This window comes from Hydra vulgaris, chromosome 05, assembly GCF_038396675.1.
Source record: "Hydra vulgaris chromosome 05, alternate assembly HydraT2T_AEP".
In the NCBI taxonomy this organism is placed as follows: Eukaryota; Metazoa; Cnidaria; class Hydrozoa; order Anthoathecata; family Hydridae; genus Hydra; species Hydra vulgaris.
In genome coordinates this window covers 2250527-2272500 of record NC_088924.1, presented here as the reverse complement: position 1 = coordinate 2272500, position 21974 = coordinate 2250527, and the positions used below count along the sequence as shown (strand labels likewise).

At 27.8% G+C, this 21974-nt stretch overlaps 1 protein-coding gene across 2 annotated transcripts in view; it reads left to right on the top strand.

The window, feature by feature from the left end:
* LOC136080445 (obscurin-like) overlaps positions 1 to 20717 on the top strand; it is a 28778-nt gene extending 8061 nt beyond the window's left edge. For both annotated transcript variants that reach the window (XM_065797084.1, XM_065797083.1), the window contains 2 exons: positions 10940 to 11275; positions 19848 to 20717. In XM_065797084.1, coding sequence (XP_065653156.1) covers positions 10940 to 11275; positions 19848 to 19996 — 485 coding nt within the window. In that variant the 3' untranslated portion in view covers positions 19997 to 20717. The remainder of the gene's footprint in view (positions 1 to 10939; positions 11276 to 19847) is intronic.
* The last annotated feature ends 1257 nt before the right edge of the window (positions 20718 to 21974 follow it).

Below are 21974 nucleotides of genomic sequence, written 5' to 3'. Positions count from 1 at the left end.
TATGATACGGGTTCAAATCCTGCCATTGGCAATGGCAGGATTTGATTCAGCGCTTGAGTAGTACTTCTGTTGGCAAAAATGTTGGTCAATAATGGACACTACTTTGGATTAGTCTTAATGACTATTTGTGGCTATTCCTATGCTAAGCCAACAATATCTTCGGATATAACATTGTATAGAAAAATATAGCATGAAATTTCAGATAAATAAATAAAAATAAATATAAATTAATTTTATTTTACCGATGGTGAAAATCCTTTTTTCTTAAATGATTGAAGTTCTTGTTTTATTACTATTTTAATATAAAAATTTTCTATATTATTTTATTAAAAATATTGTTATATTTAATAAATTGTAATGTAGTTTATGCACTTAGTCAGTTTGTTTTATTTTCCTCTAAATCTTTTTATTTATTTTCTCATAAGTTTTGCCACAAATTGCAAATAAATGAATGAATGGTTTATAGATAAATTAAAAATTACTAATTGAGCGCCTGTACTTTTTTAACAGGATTATTAAAAATATATATTTATTAAAAACCTTGTTTTAATTAAATTTAATAATTTTTATAGTGTTTCATTAGACAAATTGTTAAATATTTTAAAGTTTAATTTTAAAACTTAATTTTTTAAATTTGTTTCATTAAACAAATTGTTTATTACTAAGAAGACGAATGTTTATAACAATTTAAAGTATTAAATATTCAGTTTAGATACACCTTTTCAAGATGTAATTGAGAACATGAAAGTTGTAATTAAAAAATGGAAGTATATAGTTAAGAAACACAACATGTAATTAAGAAATTGTAAAATGTAGGGTAGATTAGGGTAATGTGAGCACCTTAAGCGAAAATTTGAATATTTTCAAAAATAATTATGCTGGATTCAAAATTTTTGCGAATAAATAATTTTCAGGGATCCCTTCTCATGATCCATTTAGATTTTGGGCACCTAAAATTTTTTCTTAAAAACACAGAGGTTTTAAAAAAGTAGCAAAAGTGCTCATATTACCCAGACCACTTGGTAATATGAGCACTTTAAATTAGCTCAAAAAAATAACATTAAGTAAAAAAATACCAACCTGACAATTAGAACTAATTTTTGGAATATAATGATTGGTTGTTAACAAAACTTATAATTAAAAGATCAAATTTTAAGTCACTTTTTGTTGAAACAATAATTCTATGTTTTCCGCAAGAAAAAAAAAATTAGTTATTTTTTCAATTTTATTAAATCAAACCTTTGAACGATAAAAATTCAAATTGTTTGAATTTAAATTACAGAAAAATATTCAGTATTGATAAAATATTAAAAATTTTTACTATATTTTGTTTTTATTCAAAAAAATTAAAGCCACTGCTATTTTAGGACTTTAAACTAGTTAATTTCAATGAAAAACACTGGGTAATTTGAGCATGCTCATATTACGCGAAAATGGCATCTTTAAATAAATTCAAAACTAAATGTTTCTATGCATTGTTTTTCAAACAAAAATGGATTGGATTTTCAGGTAACATATTTTTCTTTATAAAAAAATTAATTTTATTATTTTAGCAGCAAAATTTCGCGCCATAGATTTATTCATGTGTTATGATATTATTTTAACAACGCGAAAAATTTAACGTTTTAATTTGATGATAGCTGCTAATTACTGCATATAAATTTACGCTAATTGTACTGATTTCTGTTACTACCACAAAAAGTCGATTCGAGAAATACAAAGCAACTTTAACTTCACTGCTTATATCTAAGAAATCTCATATTACCAAGGTGCTCATATTACCCTAATCTACCTTAATTGAGAAACACAATGTGTAAATAAGAAATCGTAATATGTAAATGAGAATTCATAATTTGTAATTGCGAATTCACAATGTAAGCTTATAGGTTATTATAAAAAGTTTTCTGAAACATGAATATGAAAAAGTTTATAATAATGGAATTGAAAGATCATTTTGTTATTTGTTAATACATGATAACCCAAAAGTCTGCTGTTAAATTGAATCCATGTCAGCATTTATTTCTTGAAATTGCTTAGATTTGCTTCTGGAACAAACAGAACTAATGTGTCCAATTTGTTGATATGAAATACATACAAATGAACAAGTTGAAAGAAAGCATTATGTTTTATCTTCACCAAATGGCAGAAGAAGAGTTGCTGAACATGTTAAGCGAAATGGCGATTGAGTGACTCTGGGACAAAATTTAGGGGTCAAATGTAAGTTAGCTTTCAATTAGGTTTGCAGCAGATATTCAAATTTTATTGGAAGAGGTTATTTTAAACCAAAAAAATTGACTGAGGATCAAAACAAAAATATTATGACAATTTATCAAAACAAAAATATAAAGACAGTTAAATATTAGCGTCAGAACAACAACCGCCAAGGCAGAACTTACCTCGAAGGCAGATTGCATTCATTAAAAAAAGTGCTAAAGGTACTTTCTACAAGAAACAGTAATAAAAACAAACAAAAAAGAGCTGAATATGTTAGGAACATCAATGAACAAATCACAAATGATCATCAGGTAGTTTGGTTCGATGAAACAAATTGTTAACCTTTTTTGTAGAAAAACGCAAGGAAAAAATGTGCCAAACAGAAAAGAAGAGCAATAATGAAAATGCCTGCTTTAAAAGGTGCAAACATGCATTTGATTGCAGCTATATCAACAACAAATGTTGTCGTGATGGAAATTTGCAGACAATCATTTAATGCATAATATTGTAACTAGTGATCGACCAAAGTTCGGTATCGGTTTCGGGCAAAATTTCATTTTGAACCGATACCGAAATTTCACTATTAACTTATATTGCCAACTTATATATTAAATCTCAATTTGGGATACACGTGTAAATAATTCTAGCATAATACGAGTATAAAAAAACAACAAATGTAAAATTGCATTTTGAAGAAACTTTTCTAATAAAATAAATTTTGACCAGCCGAAATTTCGGTATCAGTTTTGGTAAAATATTTGCCAAAATGTTGATTTCAGTTTTGACACCAATTTTGAGTACCTGAAATTTTGGTTTATTTTGGTTTTGGCTTTTTTTCTGTTTCAGTCGATCATTCTCTTGTAACGAGTAGATGTTGGTTATGTTTCACCAGTGGGTTACATTCGGGAGTCTTTTGGTCATGGTCATGGTCGAGAGGATTTGGTCATCGTAACAGACAATGCTCCATGTCACGCTTGTTTGGAAAGGGTGTTTAAAAATTCTCCAGCTCCGTTGTAATGTTTTGGACCCTCCAGTCCAATGTTAAACCTGGTGGAAACAATCCGGTCTAAAATTAAAAGTAATGTTAAAAATACAATTTGCATTCCATCTGTATTTGGTATTGTGGAACAATGAATACAGTATTTGGAAAGAATTGGTACCGCGGCAAAAAATAAAGTTATAGGAGGTGATTATGCACGTGCTGCTCAACATACTACGAAGCATTACGCAACAATTTTAAATATGGAAGATGCCCAAGTTTAACTGTGTTTTAACTGAATATTAAAATGATTTGATAATTACAATGAGGTATTTAACTAAATATTACAATGATTTTTAATGACATTGTTCAAATTCGATTTAAATCTTTATATTTTTTAGTAAATAAATTATTTGTGTTTTATTTATTATTCATCTGATTTCTCAAATGAATTTTGCAGAAACAGAAAAAAAAGAATGTTTTAACTAACCTTTTTTCCAATTACCGCCAAAACCACAAATGCCTTTTTCATCACTTTTTTATTTTATTGATAATATATTATTATTTATTAAAGACCAACCCAAATTAGGATTCAACCAAAAATTACAAGGTAAATTAAGGCAACAAAATTAAAAATACAAAGAACTTCTTTCTGATAATCTATATTATAAACTTTTCTCAATTACAACTTCTATCTTCTCAATTACATCTTACGATTTCTTATTTACAACTTTCATGTTCTAAATTACATCTTACCTTTCTTAATTACAACTTTCTTCTTCTAAATTACATCTTACGTTTCTTAATTACATTTTTCATGTTCTAAATTACATCTTACGTTTCTCAATTACAACTTTCTTATTCTCAATTACATCTTGAAAAGGTGTAGATCTGCAAACAAGAGTTAGTAGCATTATTATTAACTAATTAACATTAGCGGTTTTTGAAATGATTTTAATGATTTAAAGAGATATAAAATGTGGGAAAGTTTTTCTTATTTGACTTCAGAGATTTATTTCATTATTATTCAAAATTATTATATTTAATTAAGAACATAATCTCAACTGTACTTTTTTTTTCATTTAATCTTTCCTATTATTTTTTGCTCAGCTTTTCCTACCATTTGCGAAATCATTGCAATGAAATGAATTATTTTAAATGAATAAAAAATTATCAATTGCCTATTTGCGCTTTCAAAAAAAGCATTCATTTTATTTAAAATTGTTATTGTTAAAATAATTATATTCTTTACTCTTCAAGCATTAACTTATTTTTGTATTTAATTTAGTCAAGAAGAACTATTACTAAGATTTAAACAAAGAAAAAGAAAATTTCGACCATCCAAAAAAAGCAATTAACCGTCAATTCCTTGAGTTGGCTGGTCAAAATGACCGCTCGCCTTCAATTCCTTATTTTCCACACTGTGTGTGTGTGAATATATATCTATATATATATATATATATATATATATATATATATATATATATATATATATATATGTATGTATATATATATGTATATATATATATATATATACATATATTATATATATATATATATATATATATATATATATATATATATATATATATATATATATATATATATATATATACACATATATATATACACATATATATATATATATATATATATATATATATATATATATATATATATATATATATATATATATATATATATATATATATATATATATATATATATATATATATATATATATATATATATATATATATATATATATATATATATATATATATAAATCTGATTCACTCCAAACAAGGCTGCAAGCAACCACTATTAAGTTGGAAGATAGAAAGGAAATAAGAATAGAGTTATAGAGCAAGGAAGCGGTTAACAAAAGACTTAAAAAGTTGAAGGTTATATGAGCTTCCATTTCCCAATTGAGCCAAAAGCTTCCATTTCTGCTTGAATCCAGGAGGTTATGTAGGAGGCGCATTTTTTAGCTGAAAGAGAAAAGACATCAGCCCAAAGACCATCAGGAAGAAAATCATGAAAAGAATCCCAGTCAGCTTTAGGTTAGTAGTAAGTGGTGCAATGATAGGGTGAGTCTGACAAGGAAATTCAAGATGAAAGATTTAAAGAGATCATTGCACGGTCAGAACCACCTAAAAGAGAAAAAGTTGAAACTGAACACAACATAGTATTAGAGACAAGACATGAATCAAGGAGTGAAGGTAAATGATTAGGATTATCAGGAAAACAAGTCATAACTATCTGAGTTAACTATCTGAGTAAGAGATTGAGAAATATAGAAATGTAGATAGGCTTTAATGCCAACAGGGCTAATGGCGTTAGAGGCAGGCTATTTAGTGTGATGAGCATTAAAGTCACCAGTAACAAGAATATTGGCAGAGGGGTAAAGAGAGACAGCATGGTCAATTTGATTTGAAATTTCATCTAAAAAAGTACAGTCTTGGGAAGAAGGAGATCGATAAAGAATAAAGAGGAAGGTGATAGAGTGAAGAGGTGCTAAGCGAAAGCACATAAAGGAATGGTTAAAGGATTTAAATGACAAATTGGTGAATTAGTGTGTATGTATACCCCCAAGCCAAGCATGTGACTATTGGAGTCTTTGCAAATCAAAAGATAGTACCCATCAAAACTGAGATCAGAAAAAGGTATAGCAGAATTTAAATTAGTCTCACTATAAGCTAGCAAGTCTGGTGAAATTTTGCAAGAGGTTTAATTCAATTAATGGAATGTTGCTTCGCAGACCACTATTATTTGTAAAAGATATATTAAAATAATCAGGTGGTGGGGATGGTTTTTTATGTTTAATATTTTGGGTAACTTTTAGCATAATTTAAGTTTAAAGAGAACTTGACCAGGGTGGCCAGCGGTCCTTAAAAATCTGGAAAAATCCTGGAAAGGTCTCGAAAAAATAGCCCTTTTAGCAATAAATTCTCGAAATCCTGACACTTTTTTCTGAAATAGTTCAATATTTCTTTATCATGTTTTACTTTTACAAAGTTGAGTAAAATTTTTTCAAAAAACTTTAGCACAAATGTTTAAAGATTTAAGATAGGAAAATCTACAGTCAGATAGGATAGGTGGTACAGTCAAATGTTTAGCAACACTACCAAGCAAAGAGATATTGGTTATCATATTTTATCTCCACAAGCAATTTACAAATATTGCAATGAAAACATTGAAGGTGTACATTTCATTTATAAATTATTAGAAGATTTAACTTTAGTAGGAAACAATTTTAAGGAACACTTGGATACTGTAAATACCACACCTGGACCACATAGTTACCATCAGTTTGTACCACCTGGCCATTAAAAGGTAAAAATTGCGTGTTTAATATAGCTTTTATTACTTATTAAAAACATGCATAACATTTGATAAACTCAAATGGATTTTTTATTTGTGTGGAATCATTATCAAAAATGCTTTTATTTTGGGCTTAAAATTTCTTTTTAGTAAAACAAATTTAAACAAGTTTAACAAAATAAATAAAATGGAATAAATGCTATTTAGACACAAAGCAGTGTTAAAGAAGAATTTTTTTGAAATTTTTTATTTTATGACTTTAGAAACATCTAGGTAACCACTGTAGACTTTGTACTAGGTGAGTTATTGAAGACATTAATCTAAAAGAAACGATGTGCTTGTCAAATTTATGTTTCCAAATGGTCCTGCACGGTTGTTTAAATTAGCCAATGCTGGATTTCAGATGCCTGCATCATTTGCAAAGTTGAAGTATCGACTACAAAAATAGGACTTTGCTATTATTTATCCAAATACAACAAAAAATTGTTTACCTTAGATTTTTATATTTAAACAATTCCCCCCCCTCCCCCTTTTTCCCCTCCTCTCATTTTTAAGTCAAAATCAAAAAAAATTCAAGTTGCTACAAATCCCGATAAAGAATTAAAAACAAAAATTTACAGTCTCTCCTAAGTTATGTCTCTAAACATTTGTGCCAAATTTCAGAAAATTTGGTTATGTAGAAAATTTGGTGAAACAGATTTGTTTTGTTTTTTAATTTTTACTAAGTTATTGTTAATTTTGCATAGATTTTTTTATTAATATTGTTCAGATTCACTCCATACAAGGCTGCAAGCAACCACTATTAAGTTGGAAGTTACTAAAAAATAATAATAGAGTTATAGAGCAAGGAAACAGTTAATAGAAGACTTAAAAAGTTGAAGGTTGTATGAGTCAGAAAAACATAAAGATGGGAGAGAGTTCCAAAGGGATGAAGTGCATGGAAAAAAACTAAACAAATAAAAGTTTTTAGAGCATACGGGGACAGATACAGTAAAAGAATGAGATTTTGGTGAATGACGAGTCAAGCAAGAATAAGTTTTAGTTGATGGAACTAGAGATGATAGCTCCTTTGAACAACGACCATGATAGTATTTGTACAAAAGAGAAAGAGATGCAATTTTACAGTGAATGAAAGAGGCTCAAGATTAGTAGATAGAGCTGGTTTAACTACATGTACAGTGTGTTTCTGGACCCTGTCTTGAAGAGAAAGAGCATCATTAAAAGAAACAGCCCGAATATGACAATATTCCATACAGGGACAAATAAGAGATTTGTAGAGAGGTAGAGAATGGAAACAGGAGAGAGAAAATGGCGAGCAGATAAAAAGAAGCAACCTTAGCAGATGTTAATTTAGCAATCAATTGTATATATGGTTTTCATGAAAGGTCAGTAGTAAACAATAATCCAAGAGGACTCAGTGAGAGGGTTGCTGTTCGTTAATATGGGAATGTCGACAATATTGCGATAGTTGTTTGCAATAAATAACTGTTGGAATTAAAATTTACAAGATTTATACTGAATTAATAGTTATGTATTTACTGTAATGAAAAAAAAATTTTGTTTAATGTTACTAGCAGTATTATTAACACCTATTAATTATTTAGCTATTTCATAAATCATTTTTTGTTTTTTTCTTGTCAAAAAAAGATCAAAATATTCTTGAAAAATCCTGGAAATATCCTGGAATTTTGAATTAGTTATTGGCTGGCCACCCCGTTGACTCATTCATAGATATAGCACTGCCTCCAAAGCTATGAGCTATGTAATTTTCTCAGTCCTGTTAATTAACCTTAAGTCATAACATTAGGCTGTTTATGTTTTTTTTTTTTTTTTTTTTTTTTTTTTTTTTTTTTTTTTTTGTTATTCACCTCCAAGGCCGAGAAGGCCACTACAGATGAGGAGGCTACTTAATAGTGGCCTTGACAATGTGCACCAAAAGCATTAAGAGGAACACCATCTATGCACATGGCACTGTTTATACTCTGATATTTTGAAGCTATTGATGGAATCAGCCTCTCAGAGAGAGCTGTAGTAAGGTTAGCTGGTGATGATTCTGAACCTGACCTGACCTGGCGTAACTAAAAGGAGCTACTTCCTGGAAACAGTATCTTAAAACTATAGGCATGATATTTTGGAAATGCATTAGGAAAAATATTGCATCTAATGGAATACTAGAGATTAAGGCAAGCGTAGGCTTTTAGTTGGAGTGTCTAGTTAGTTAATAAGCTCAGATTGCATCAAAACCAGAGGTTTTGATGCAGTGTGAGGCGCCAGAGGTTCAGGCAGAACACAAAGATATAAATAGCACCTTACAGGTGAGTGAATACTGCGTTAGAGGTTTAGACAGAACATAAACATACATATAAAGTAGATTACAGGTGAGCTAAAACAGCAACCTATCAAAGGCACCTTCAACTATATAAAAGACACATGCAAAAAAAAAAAAGTATATATCAGCCTGGAAAATAATGACAGGTCAACAGTCAACGACTACTTGAAATGACTAAAATTGCTATTTTGACAACCCAAAATGAATTCTTGCAGGTCATGTTTGACCGGTTGAAAGAAAAATTAGAGTTTTAAAAAACAAGGATTTACAATTAAATCATGTAATTTGGAAAATGCATATACTAAAATTTCATAAAATCATTCAAATTTTAAATAAGCGTTTGAAATAGTTTTATTGTGTGCAACATTCTACTTTAATTTGCTTTGTTGACGAATTTATGACGTAAGCTATATCTTTTTTTTTTTGTTTTTTCTTTTAAATGTACTTAGTCACTACTTTTTTTTTCTTTCTTTAAATCTTTTTATTTATTTTCTCGTAAGTTTTTGCTGCAAATGTAATAAATGAATGATTTATAGGTTAATTTAAAATTTTCTTTAATAGGATTCTTAAAGATATATATGTTTAGTAAAATCTTGTTTTATGTAACATTAGTAATTTTTGAAGTAGTGTTTCATAAAACATTTGTCTTCAAAGTATTAATTATCATGTTTAAATAGTAAAAAAATTGCGCACAAGTGTTAATAAAGTTATAAATAACTAACTTTTTCAAATGAGCAGCAATAAAACTTTTTTATATATCTCTGCTCATTAAAATCAGATATATAAAATTATTATTTAAAATTTTTGTACGTAACTAAGAACATTTTCTCTACCAACTGTATTATATATATATATATATATATATTCTCAACTTTATCCTTTTATTTATTTTTTTCATAGCTTTTTCCTGCTGATAAGATGTCATTGCAATGAATGAATTATGTTTAAATAAATTTTAAATTATCAATTCCAGGTTTACTATTTTTTTTCCTTTCTATTATTGAATTGTAATAGAAACATAAAAATCAACCCGTCTTAATGAAGGTGAATAAAAAGAGACAAACAACACTTTCATTTTTCATTAGCATTCATAAAACAATTTCTTTAAGTATTAAGTATTCAGTTTAAATTTTTTTAATATTGTATAAAATTTGTTTTTGATATTAAAAAAAAAGTTCAACTTAATTGGATATTATTTAACTTCTTTTTTTAATTGAAAGAAAACTTGTGCACATGAGCATAATTTTAAACAAATTAGCATTAACAGGTAATTTGAGCTTAGCTATTTGCGAGTTTCAACTTAAAAAATTCATTGATTTTATTATTTTAAAAAGAATAGGAGTTCGTTAATTTTTGGGCATTAAAAATTAACATACTTGTATTTTCTGTGTTTAGTTTTAATTAAGAAGAACCTATTATTTAGATACAGGGTTAAAAATTTTCGGAATATATATATATGTATATATATATATATATATATATATATATATATATATATATATATATATATATATATATATATATATATATATATACATATATATATATATTTATATATATATATATATATATATATATATATATATATACATATATATATATACACACTATGAGGCACTACAGTAGAAGAGGCTTCTCATTTATTTATTTTCTAGAAATTATGTATCTATATAATTTCTAAAAAATCATTATTTAAAACTACCTTTCAACCCTAAAATCTAAAGTATAGATCTATTTGAACCAGAACACTGTGGAAAAACTGGTTAAGCTTGTTACTTCCAGGGTAGGGTAGGGTGTATTTGACTCTAGAACCTCATTATTGTTAGCTAAGTTTTTGCCTATAGTCTACTACCACATTTAGTATTTTACTTTTAACCATCAAATCTTGTAGTGTGTCTACTACTATCTATAGTAGTAATGTCTACTACTATAGATAGTATTATTTGTTATCCTAAAATAAAAGATTTGATAACAAAAGAATCTGGTCAAATTTTGTTATTTATTAAATAAATAATTAAAATTAAAAATTCAACAAAATATTTTAATTTTTTGGCATATATCATGCTTATTTTATATTTATTATAAATTTAAAGGCATAAATGTGATGCTGATGCCAGCTACACCTATCCCCTCACCACTCAGCCATGCATATCCAGAGATTATCAGTAAACCAACAGATTTAGATGTTGTTGTTGGAAACAATGCAGAGTTCCAAATTACCTTAAAAAATTGTGATAATGATACAGTTGTTTCCTGGACAAAAAATGGAATACTATTATTAACATTAGGTCGCATACAAATTTGGAATGATGGAAACACTTTTTTTCTAAGAATCAAGCAAGTAGAAGAAACTGACGAGGGGATGTATGAATGCAGGATTCGAAACAATGTTGGGGAGATAATGTGTGATGCATCGCTTGCTGTGTATAGTAAGTCTTTCATTGTTTTTACTACCTTAAATTTGTTTTTACTACCTTTAGTTATAGTACACAAGTTCATATAGGAAATGATGTTTGACCAGGGCTGGGACCGGAGTTGTAGCCAGATTTGATAAATCATAGCTAGGGCCGGGTTTATGGCCGGGGCTGCCTAAATCTTGACAAACCCTATAAATGAAATATTTCATCTTGGATTGAAATTCACCTCATGTTTATATATATATAAATATATATACACACACACACACACACACAAAAACACACACAAACACACACACACACACACACACACACACACACACACACACACACACACACACACACATATATATATATATATATATATATATATTATGTTAGTGCATTCTACAAGTAGAGTACTCAATGTTTTTAAAGAACAGTGCAATAATAAATTAGTAGAATCATGTTTCTAATTTTTGTTATCTAATTTACTCTCTCTCTCTCTCTCTCTCTCTCTCTCTCTCTCTCTCTCTATATATATATATATATATATATATATATATATATATATATATATATATATATATATATATATATATATATATATATATATATATATATATATATATATATATATATATATATACAGTATTTGCCATTAATAACAATCCATCATATTTTTTTAGTATGAATATAAGTTTGAAATTAAATATTTTATAAAAAGTGATTTTTTTCCTAAGTTTTTTTTAATTGAAATAAATCAAATAATCACAATATAAATTTATTATAAAACTAGTAGGATAGCCCCGCAACCGCTGGAAGAATTATTGACGTTTTAAATTATCTTTAATTGTTATTTTTTCTTTCTAGAACATATATTATTGCATTTCATATATACTTTATATAATAATTACATTTAACATGCAATAATTCCGCTAAAATACATATAAACACATAAATTATAACAACACCTCATGGTAGACGACTTTGCGAGTAAAATATATTTCAGAGTCTTAAGTTAATTTTCCTTGATTTAAACCAGATTTAATAAGTATTTTGACACCTGCTCTTGAAGTTGGTCTTGAGAATGCTACATAGAGTTGACTGTGACTAAACATGGATTCAGGTAAATATATGCCAACTCTATTGAATGTTTGCCCTTGTGACTTGTTGATAGTCATAGCAAAGGCAGGTAGAACGGGAAACTGTCGCCGAATTAACATAAATGGTAAATCATTTTCAATTGGACTCATATCGATTTGGGCAAGAAAGACACTGCTATTTTTGTGTTTTCCTGTCGCAATTGTTGCGTGAATCAAGTTTTCAGTCGACCCCTTGATAATGAGCCTTGTTCCGTTGCACATTTCTCTACTGGAATCCATATTCTTAAGGATGATAACACTGATAAACAAATAAAATTTTATTGTGCAAATTTTGTTAACTAGGTAGTTTTTTAAAACAAATTAAATATGCTGATTTCAAATATGCAAACCATTTTTCACCATCACGTCAAGTTGTAAAGATATTTGGGTTCAAATCTTTAGTATTTAAGGTAAAGTCCCTAATATTGTCGAAAAAAAGTTATTCAAAAGTATGTCAACCTGGGTCTCAAAAGAAGCGTATTTTCATAGAGATTTTAAAAATGGTATTTGTTTGTAATAAAAATAAGTACTTTTTGTATTATTGCTGAGAAACATTTTGTTAAAATTTTTTTAAAAGTCTTTAGCATTTTTTCACATAATTTTTTTTGTCAATAAATTTAAGTAAAAATATTTATCTTTTCTAAAATCTCTATGAAAATACGCTTCTTTTGAGACCCAGGTTGACATACTTTTGAATAACTTTTTTTTCGACAATACTAGGGACTTTACCTTAAATACTAAAGATTTGAACCCAAATATCTTTACAACTTGACGTGATGGTGAAAAATGGTTTGCATATTTGAAATCAGCATATTTAATTTGTTTTAAAAAACCACCTAGTTAACAAGATTTGCACAATAAAATTTTATTTGTTTATCAGTGTAATTATTGCTCCTACTTTGAGTTTCAGCCAATGTGGTGGTAATCCACTCACATTTAGCAAATTGAGAAAATCATTAGGAAAGTTAGCAATTTGTTCATTATCCTCAGACTTGATAGAGTCCATACTTTTGAATTCCATCAGTTCTTGTGGCATTTGATTGATGATGGCATTATTTATCTCAAGGCAGCTGTCATTCTTGGGGCAAAGAATAGCAGAACTTGCCAAACTTTGAATTGTCTCCTGGCTGATATTTTGTAGATCACCAAAGCAATGAGTAATCAAGCAATTCTCATCTTGAATAATAAAGTCAGCTGGTATTTCAACTACAACTTTGCCAAATGAGGGATAATTGGCCAACATGCCATTACCAAGTTGAATTAGCCAGTCTGTAAACTCTTGACCTTGCAACCATTTTTTCTCCTCTTTTTTTGGCCTCTTTGCTACTATCTTTCAGATCTTGTTTGAGCAGTTGATGGATCTTCTAAAATTTTGGTACAGGTAAATTGAAGCCCTCATTTGACTTACCCATGACTCTTAGTAAATCCAATGTTTATTTCAAAGTTAGATTTTTAGCTACTGCTGGCTCGTGATCTGCGTGAATGTAGTCGTCTGAAAGATCTGGCACAAAAGTTTCAAAGAGGCGAAGTACATTTAATGGTTGACAGTGGAGGCAAATGATGGCAAATAAATGCCGAAGTTCTACTGGCATTTGATAGGCTGCAGTGTCTTCCATAGCCATGCGTATTCCATATTTTGCGTGATGATTTGCATCTTTGACTTGCTTTACATCTGCCTCAATTTCATCTTCTTCATGGGCTTTTGCGTGACAATCTGCATCTTTGAATCACCTTTTTTCTATCTCCATTTCATCTTCTTTGCAGGCTTTTGCGTGACAATCTGCGTCTTTGTCTACGTTGTTTAGCCTTTTAGCTTTTTCATGGGATTTAACCGTAAGAGCTTTGAGATCACCTTGCAGAACGAATACATTAGCTGGGCCAGAGAAATTCTTGCATATTCTTGAAGAGAAAAATTATGTATAGGTTTTGGTTGATGAAGTTTGGAGTCAAATTTGAACCATTGGTCGCCAATTTTCCTAAGAGTGATCCAGTGATTGCAACATTGTATGATATAACCATTTTCAGTAGTTGATGATTTGGAAACATCAATTCTGTCCATTTGAATGTTCTTGGAGATTAAGGCTTCTTTGATCACATCAACTAAATAGTTTCCACATTCGTTGTGATATGGATTTTGCTTTAAAATTTTGGTATAGCAAAGTGTCTTTTCTTGATTAAAAAGTTCATCTGCAATTTGATTTAGCTCATTTTGGGTAAAAATAGAACCTTGTAATGCAGAAAAGGTGCAAAGACCACACAAACTCAAGCGCTGATTTTTGTGATATAACTTTCTGTTACTCTTATGTTTTGGAATCCTTGGATTTCTTTTCTAACTGAGGTTTGCATTTAGCCATAACAAATGTTTAACAAATCAATTAATAAATATTAATAATTTGTTTATTATTAAATATTAATAATGTTATTAAATATAATTAAGATAAATATTATTAATAAAAAAATACTTAACAAATCAAATACTTAACAAATCAAATACTTAACAAATCGAACTGCACTCCTGCATTGCACTTAATTCACACAATTAAAATTTGAACAAAACCTGATTAAAAATTTGAATATTGCTTGTGTAACAGAAATTTGCGTGACTTAGTAACGCGAATAAAATCGAATTAAAAATGAAAATTTTTTTTTTAGTAAACTTTTTTCTTCACTAAATTGACCATAAGTCCTTATTCAATTAACTATAAAAATTTTTTTTTACCACGATCCCTTTCCAATCAACTAAAAACAAATTTCATTTTTCACTCTTTTGCTTTACATTATAGTTTTTGAGTTTATTGCGGAAAACAAAAATGTCCACAGACAGACAGATAACCTCTATGGTTCTATGATAAGTATATATATATAAAATTTAAGTGACATCTTTAATAGTATGTGTAATAATCAGGGATGTGGAGTCCCAAAAGGACTCTGGCTTTATATCTCTACTTTTTTCAAGTCTGTAGTGTCCAGAAGCTCTAAACATGTTTTTTGACTTTTGATCTCCTATAAGATAAAAATTCATGAGATTTAATGACTTGAAACTTGTTGTTTTTAAGCCCGTAGTCCTCAAGTCCCGGAGTCCTTGCCGCCATTATACTTAAGGACTCCGGGCTCAAAAAATTATTGTTTCTCTAACCTAAAAGTCTTAATTTTTTTCCTATTAGTAGTCCATAAACTTATTTATATTTTTAGAGCTCCTGGATACCAAAAACTAGAATAAAGTAATCTTTTTGTGACTTTCAAATCCGGAGTCCTTTTTGGGACTCCGCATCCCTGGTAATAATATCATAAGCATTAAAACATCATATACATATAAACATCATACTATTTATTTATTTTTTACGTGATATTTCGGCACATATAGTAAGAACCATTATCAAACTAATAAAACCATTAAAATAACCGTTTATAAAAATTATAATAAATGTAACAAAATAATGCCTTGCAAGTCAGATATTCAACATTTTTTAATTTTACAAAAAGTGGTTTCCAATAGTTAGTCTTCACCAAATTGCTATTGTAAAGATTTAAAACGTTTTATTTAGGCATTAAACATTGCACACATTGTATTTTAATGGCCTTTCAAATTTTTCTTGTGTAGTTGTTTGAAATAACAGAAAGCGTTTTAGGGTTCTCCCAGTTTATTTTACCATTACAATGTTGTGAATGTTCTACTATTCCAATCTTTTTTCTTGTTTCACCAATATAAAATGCACCACATGTGCAATCAAGTTGGCACACCTCCTGGATGACTATTCTGAGGCAGTTTAGACTTGTTATGGCAAAGTATATTGATTAAGGGATTACCAAAACTGAAGGCTGTTTTAACACCAACTTTACAAAATTCTCTTCTATGAACAAGGCTTACTTTTGAGACCCATGTTAAAATAACTAGATTTTTGGTATCGATTTTTTGAGAATAAGATGGACTTGTGGAGTATTTGTAATTTTTACCAATATCTGAATATTGTTTATAGGAATGTCCATTTTCAGCAAAAATCTTAATAAGAAAATTGACTTCATCTTGAATGTTATGTTATGAACAAATTTTGTATGCTCTAGCTAAAAAACCTTTAAAAATACCAACTGCAATACTCGGTGAAATAGATTTCGGTTTAATATGTACATTTGCAATTGCATCTTTACGGTGTATGGAAAATTCATATTTGTGAATGGAGTGATTGGTTGAAATACTATTATCTAAAAAATTTAATTGATGTTGAGCATTTTTGTATTCACATTTATATTGGAAAGATTTATCTTGTGAATTTAAAAGTGTTAAAAAAGAATTTGTGTCATCAATATTAGTAAATCCAGCATGGCTATCGTCAGCATAATGTTTATAAGATTTTGGTGAAATATTGGCGTTTAAAGCCTGTTGAATAGCATTATATTCAATATGTTGTAGATATGCTTCTGACATGACAACCATTATGGATAGACCTATTGGACCAGAGTTTTTTAAAATATATAATTTGTCTTCCCATAAAAAATAACACTTACTAATACAGAGATCAATTATTTATAAATTTCTACTAAAGATAATTTAGTTCATTGTATTAGATCATCTCTATATTTGTTTAGCATATCAATAATTGTAACTGTTGCTTTATCAAGTTGCACTGATAGGTATAAATTAGTATCATCAAATGACACTTGAACTTCATTAATAAACCATTCCTTTGCTGTTGATACAAATGAAGATAAATTTTTAACACGTCATTCATTTTTATTTAAAGTTGGTTGTATGATCTCAACAAGATGTTTAATAAATTTTTATTTAAAGTTGGTTGTATGGTCTCAACAAGATGTTGCGAAAGTTTATCAGGTGGTGTGCCGATTATCGAAACTATTATTCGCATTGGACTTTAATCTGCTTTAATACAACCATATAAGTGCATCTGAAGGATATATATTTTTTGAAGGATCTGAAGGATATATTTGATACCATATATGATGATATTTTAATGCTGATAATATATATATATATATATATATATATATATATATATATATATATATATATATATATATATATATATATATATATATATATATAGAATATATTTTATGTTTTTAAAAATATTTAAAAATTTTTATTTTTAAAAACATTCTGTATGTTTTCATTTTTATTTTTTAATGCAAAACATGCACGGAGTGTTGCTACATCGACTAACTTAAAGCCTTCTGCTACAAGGAAGTGCCGCTACATCGATTGAGGGTTTGGTTAAAGCAGGCAGTCTATCGAATGATTTAAAAAAAAACTTTTTCAGGTCTTCAAAATAATCTTTTTTTTAAAAAAACAACCTAAAACTGACCTAGCAATAGTAAAATTAAAAACAACCATGCATGAGTATATATATATATATATATATATATATATATATATATATATATATATATATATATATATATATATATATATATATATATATATATATATACATATACATATACATATATATATACTATATATATTATATATATACATATATATATACATATATGCATGGTGATAAGGTGCTGTTCAAGGAATATATATATATATATATATATATATATATATATATATATATATATATATATATATATATATATATATATATATATATATATATATATATATATATATATATATATATATTATAAATATGCATATACATATATACATGGTGATAAGGAGCTGTTCAAGGAATAAGAATTATTTAAAAATATTATTTTTAATGAGAAGCAAAAATAAACTAATAATTATAATGATAACAGCAATAATACTAATAATAATAATATTAACAACAACATAACCATAACAACAATAATAATAAAAATAGTAATATAGTAATATTTAGTAAAAAAAATACTTAAGAATATATAAGTATAATATATAATAAACATTGATTTTCTTAAAATGGCATATTTTTTATTTAACATTGTAAATTTTTATTGTAAAGTGTTATATTATAAGTACAAAAACAGTAAAATATTGGTAATTTGTAAAAAAAATATCTTAGCCCCGGCTAGGATATTTTTCACCTCTTATAGAATTATTGTTTAGACAGGGCTGGGCAAGCGTTGTAAAAAGTTCCATATTTGGTTGGGGTCTTGTCTCTTCATAATAGAAAATAAATTTATCTTTATAAATTTGTTATAATTCTTAATTCTAACATTCTACCAGAGATTTTAAGCATACTAGGAAGTGATCGGGGCCCTGGCTAAAAATGAGACTTTTGCAAACTGGGTCCAGCTCCTGTCAAAATTATAAGATTTATAAGTGTCAAAATTTTAAGAGCAGGGGTTTATAGCCGTAGCTAGAAAAAAAAAATTTTATTATATTTTGATTCACTCCCAACGAGGCTGCAAACAACTACTATAAAGTTGTGAGTTACTAGAAAAAAGAATAGAGGTTCAGAACCAGCCCAAATAGGATAACAATATTCCATACATGAGTTTTGTTGTCTAACAAAAATTGTGGATTTTAAGTCCAGAATTTAAATCCAATGCCTTTTATGCATACATATTATGGGTATAAACATAGATGTTTGCTAATTATTTAGATGGTGTCATACAATATCCTTTCATATTTATATAAACTTGAGTATTTATATGGTGTAGTATTTGCCGAAAGAGAAGATGATCAGATGGATGTGTGATGTGGCTTAAGCAAGACAAGAATAGGAGGCAAAGTCTTAGGCAGGTTGGAAAAAAACGTTGTATTGAACAATGTTTGTTAAAAAAGATTAAAATGATTTAGGTATCAGTATGTAGAGAGGTAGCAGCTTCAGGAGAAAATGGTAGTGGGAGAAGTAAGAAAACTTGAAGAGAGTGCCTTACATATTGCATGAATGAGCTTTAGTTAAGAAAAGAAAATGCTCTAGATTGTTTATATTATAGAAACAGCATAAAAGAGGAAGGCTAAACCCTGATGATGATGATGATGATGATGATGATGATCATCATCATCATCATCATCATCATCATTGTGATAATGATGATGATGATCATCATCATGAATATGATAATTATGATGATCATGTTGATCATAATGGTGCTTATATATGCATATATATACACAAAATAAAATGTAATTTGAATTAAAAAAATATACTTTAGGATGTATAAATGTTTATGCAACCCCGTTCACAAATCCGGCCCCGATCCCGACCCTGGCTATATTTTATCAAACCCGGTCAAATATCAACCTTGGTCACTTACTAACTACAGCTGATTTCAAGAACCCTTCCATCTTCTTTCGACCCTTTTTCTATTAGGGATTTTAACTCTCTTTTAATTAAGACTTACACTCGTATTATTATTTACACACTATTATTATTTTAAATAATTTTTTGTATATAAATATTATATATTAGTTGTTTAATATATTCTCCTAATTATAATTTTATGGCTTCTTTTTTTCTATTTTTGTGGTTTCTGTAAAGTTTTTTTATTTTTTATTTTTTATAAAGCTTCAGACATTGACGAAGATGAAAATGATGAGGATGAAGTTGAGGAGTTTGAAAACATTCATAATCAAGAGGAATTATGTTTTGAGAAAAAACTTGAACCAGAATATGTAGTATACCAAGGTAATTCAGTAAATCTGGAAGAAATATAAGTCCAATAACTGTTGCTTGGTATTATGGAGAAAACAAGCTTATATCCACTGATGATATTCAATTAATAACCAAGGGTAACATTCATCGACTTTTTATTAAAGAATCTTTAGTTGATGATGAAGGATATTATAAATGTGTAGTGCAAAATGATTCAGAGAAAATATCTACAGAAACAACTTTAATTATAGAAGGATGATGCAGAAGGAATAGATGTAGAAACAACTTTAATTATAGAAGGATGATGCAGAGGGAATAGATACAGAAACAACTGTAATCATAGAAGAAGATAACATAAGTAGTTTATTTTATTTTTTACTAAGATGAAAATTATGTTACTTCGAAAATTAAATATAAATGGTTTAAGCTGATTTTCGATAAATAAACTTCAATGATAGATGAATGACTTTTGACAAACTATATTGCTTGACAAATTGGATTTTTGGTAAATGTGATGAGTAAATTATTGCTGTGATCAATAACGATTGAATGATTAAAATCATCAACTTTGTTTAAATTACCAGGTACATTGTCATAGAAACAAGATTGCTATTTTTTTTTTTTTTTAAATTTGTAATTTGTAAATAAAACTTTTTAAATGTTTATTAATTGATTTTAAACAAATATATGTAATATACAAATGAAGTTTTAAATTAAAATTTTGTGAATTTTTAAAGATCATTATTGTTAATAATATCGTGTTTTTAAAAATAATTAACTAAACAGTATTTTATCGTGTTATTTTTAATCGCGTTTCACAATTTTTTCTGTCTTTATAGTTTAGTAAATATGATTGTTCTGGTTCATCCTTTTATTTTCTCTGTTATGATGCAATTTTGATTTGGTTCGCTTTTTCAAAGGTTGTATTTCTAATTTATACCTGTTCGTTAAATATAAGCTGGATTTTTTTTCGTACTCCGTCAATTTTGATACTGTTTCTTCGAATCCTGTGCTCAAGTTTTCTTATCTTTTCTTTTAGTACATCACTTAAATTTTTTTGCATCATACATTATAATTACATCAATGTTTTGCTAATCGAACATTCCTCGACAGAAACTAATAAGGAGATGCACGAACAGAAAGATTCCGTTGTTGATAAATTATTGCTTAGTTTATGTTTGAATCTAAATGTTCAGGGATCAAGGCAAATTATGTTGGCGTTTCAGACGCTGATGTTTAGCCAAGTCTAAAATATCAACATTAATTTTGATATTTTGGACGTTGACCTGAGTGAACTAAACTTACATCAAATGGAAACAAATAAACCTTTAACTTGTGTACACCTTCACCCACTCAAAATAAAAGGGTAATAAATTGAGTTGTATACTGTTACTGTTTTTATGTAAATAAAAGTTCGTCGACATTTTAAATTTTATCTAACTATTTTCGTATTCAAAATTTATGACTTCATTTTTAACTTTCTCATCTTAGAGAGGGTAAAAACGTTTCAATCACCGACAAAAAGAGCCGCGATCAAGTGTTTGATATTATATCGAATATATATGTAGTGTTTAAACTAAATCTGAAAGAAGTAAAATTTGTAATGGATTAGCCTACGATATCTTTGATAAACTTTGGCTTTTAATTCAACAAAACCAAACAAAATCTTGGTGATATAAGTGCTCTTAAAAAGATTTTTGAATATTGAATTGAAAATATTACTTTTATTTTTAATCTTTCACTCTAATATGTAGTTGTTTCTGACCATCTAAAATTAGCAAAACTTTGATTTTTAAAGATAGTATCTCAATATTTCCATGCTTTTCAAAAATTTAAATATATATATATATATATTTAACATATACTTTTTTATATATGTGTTTGTGTATGTGTGTCCGCGGAGATTTACGAATCTTACTCGTAGTACTCATATTTTTCAATTTTCATATGAATAAAACACAACAATTGTTGGATTTCACATTAGATAGAACTAATTCCTAAGGTCCTCAAGAATTAATTATTTTTTAGCTATAAAGTTAC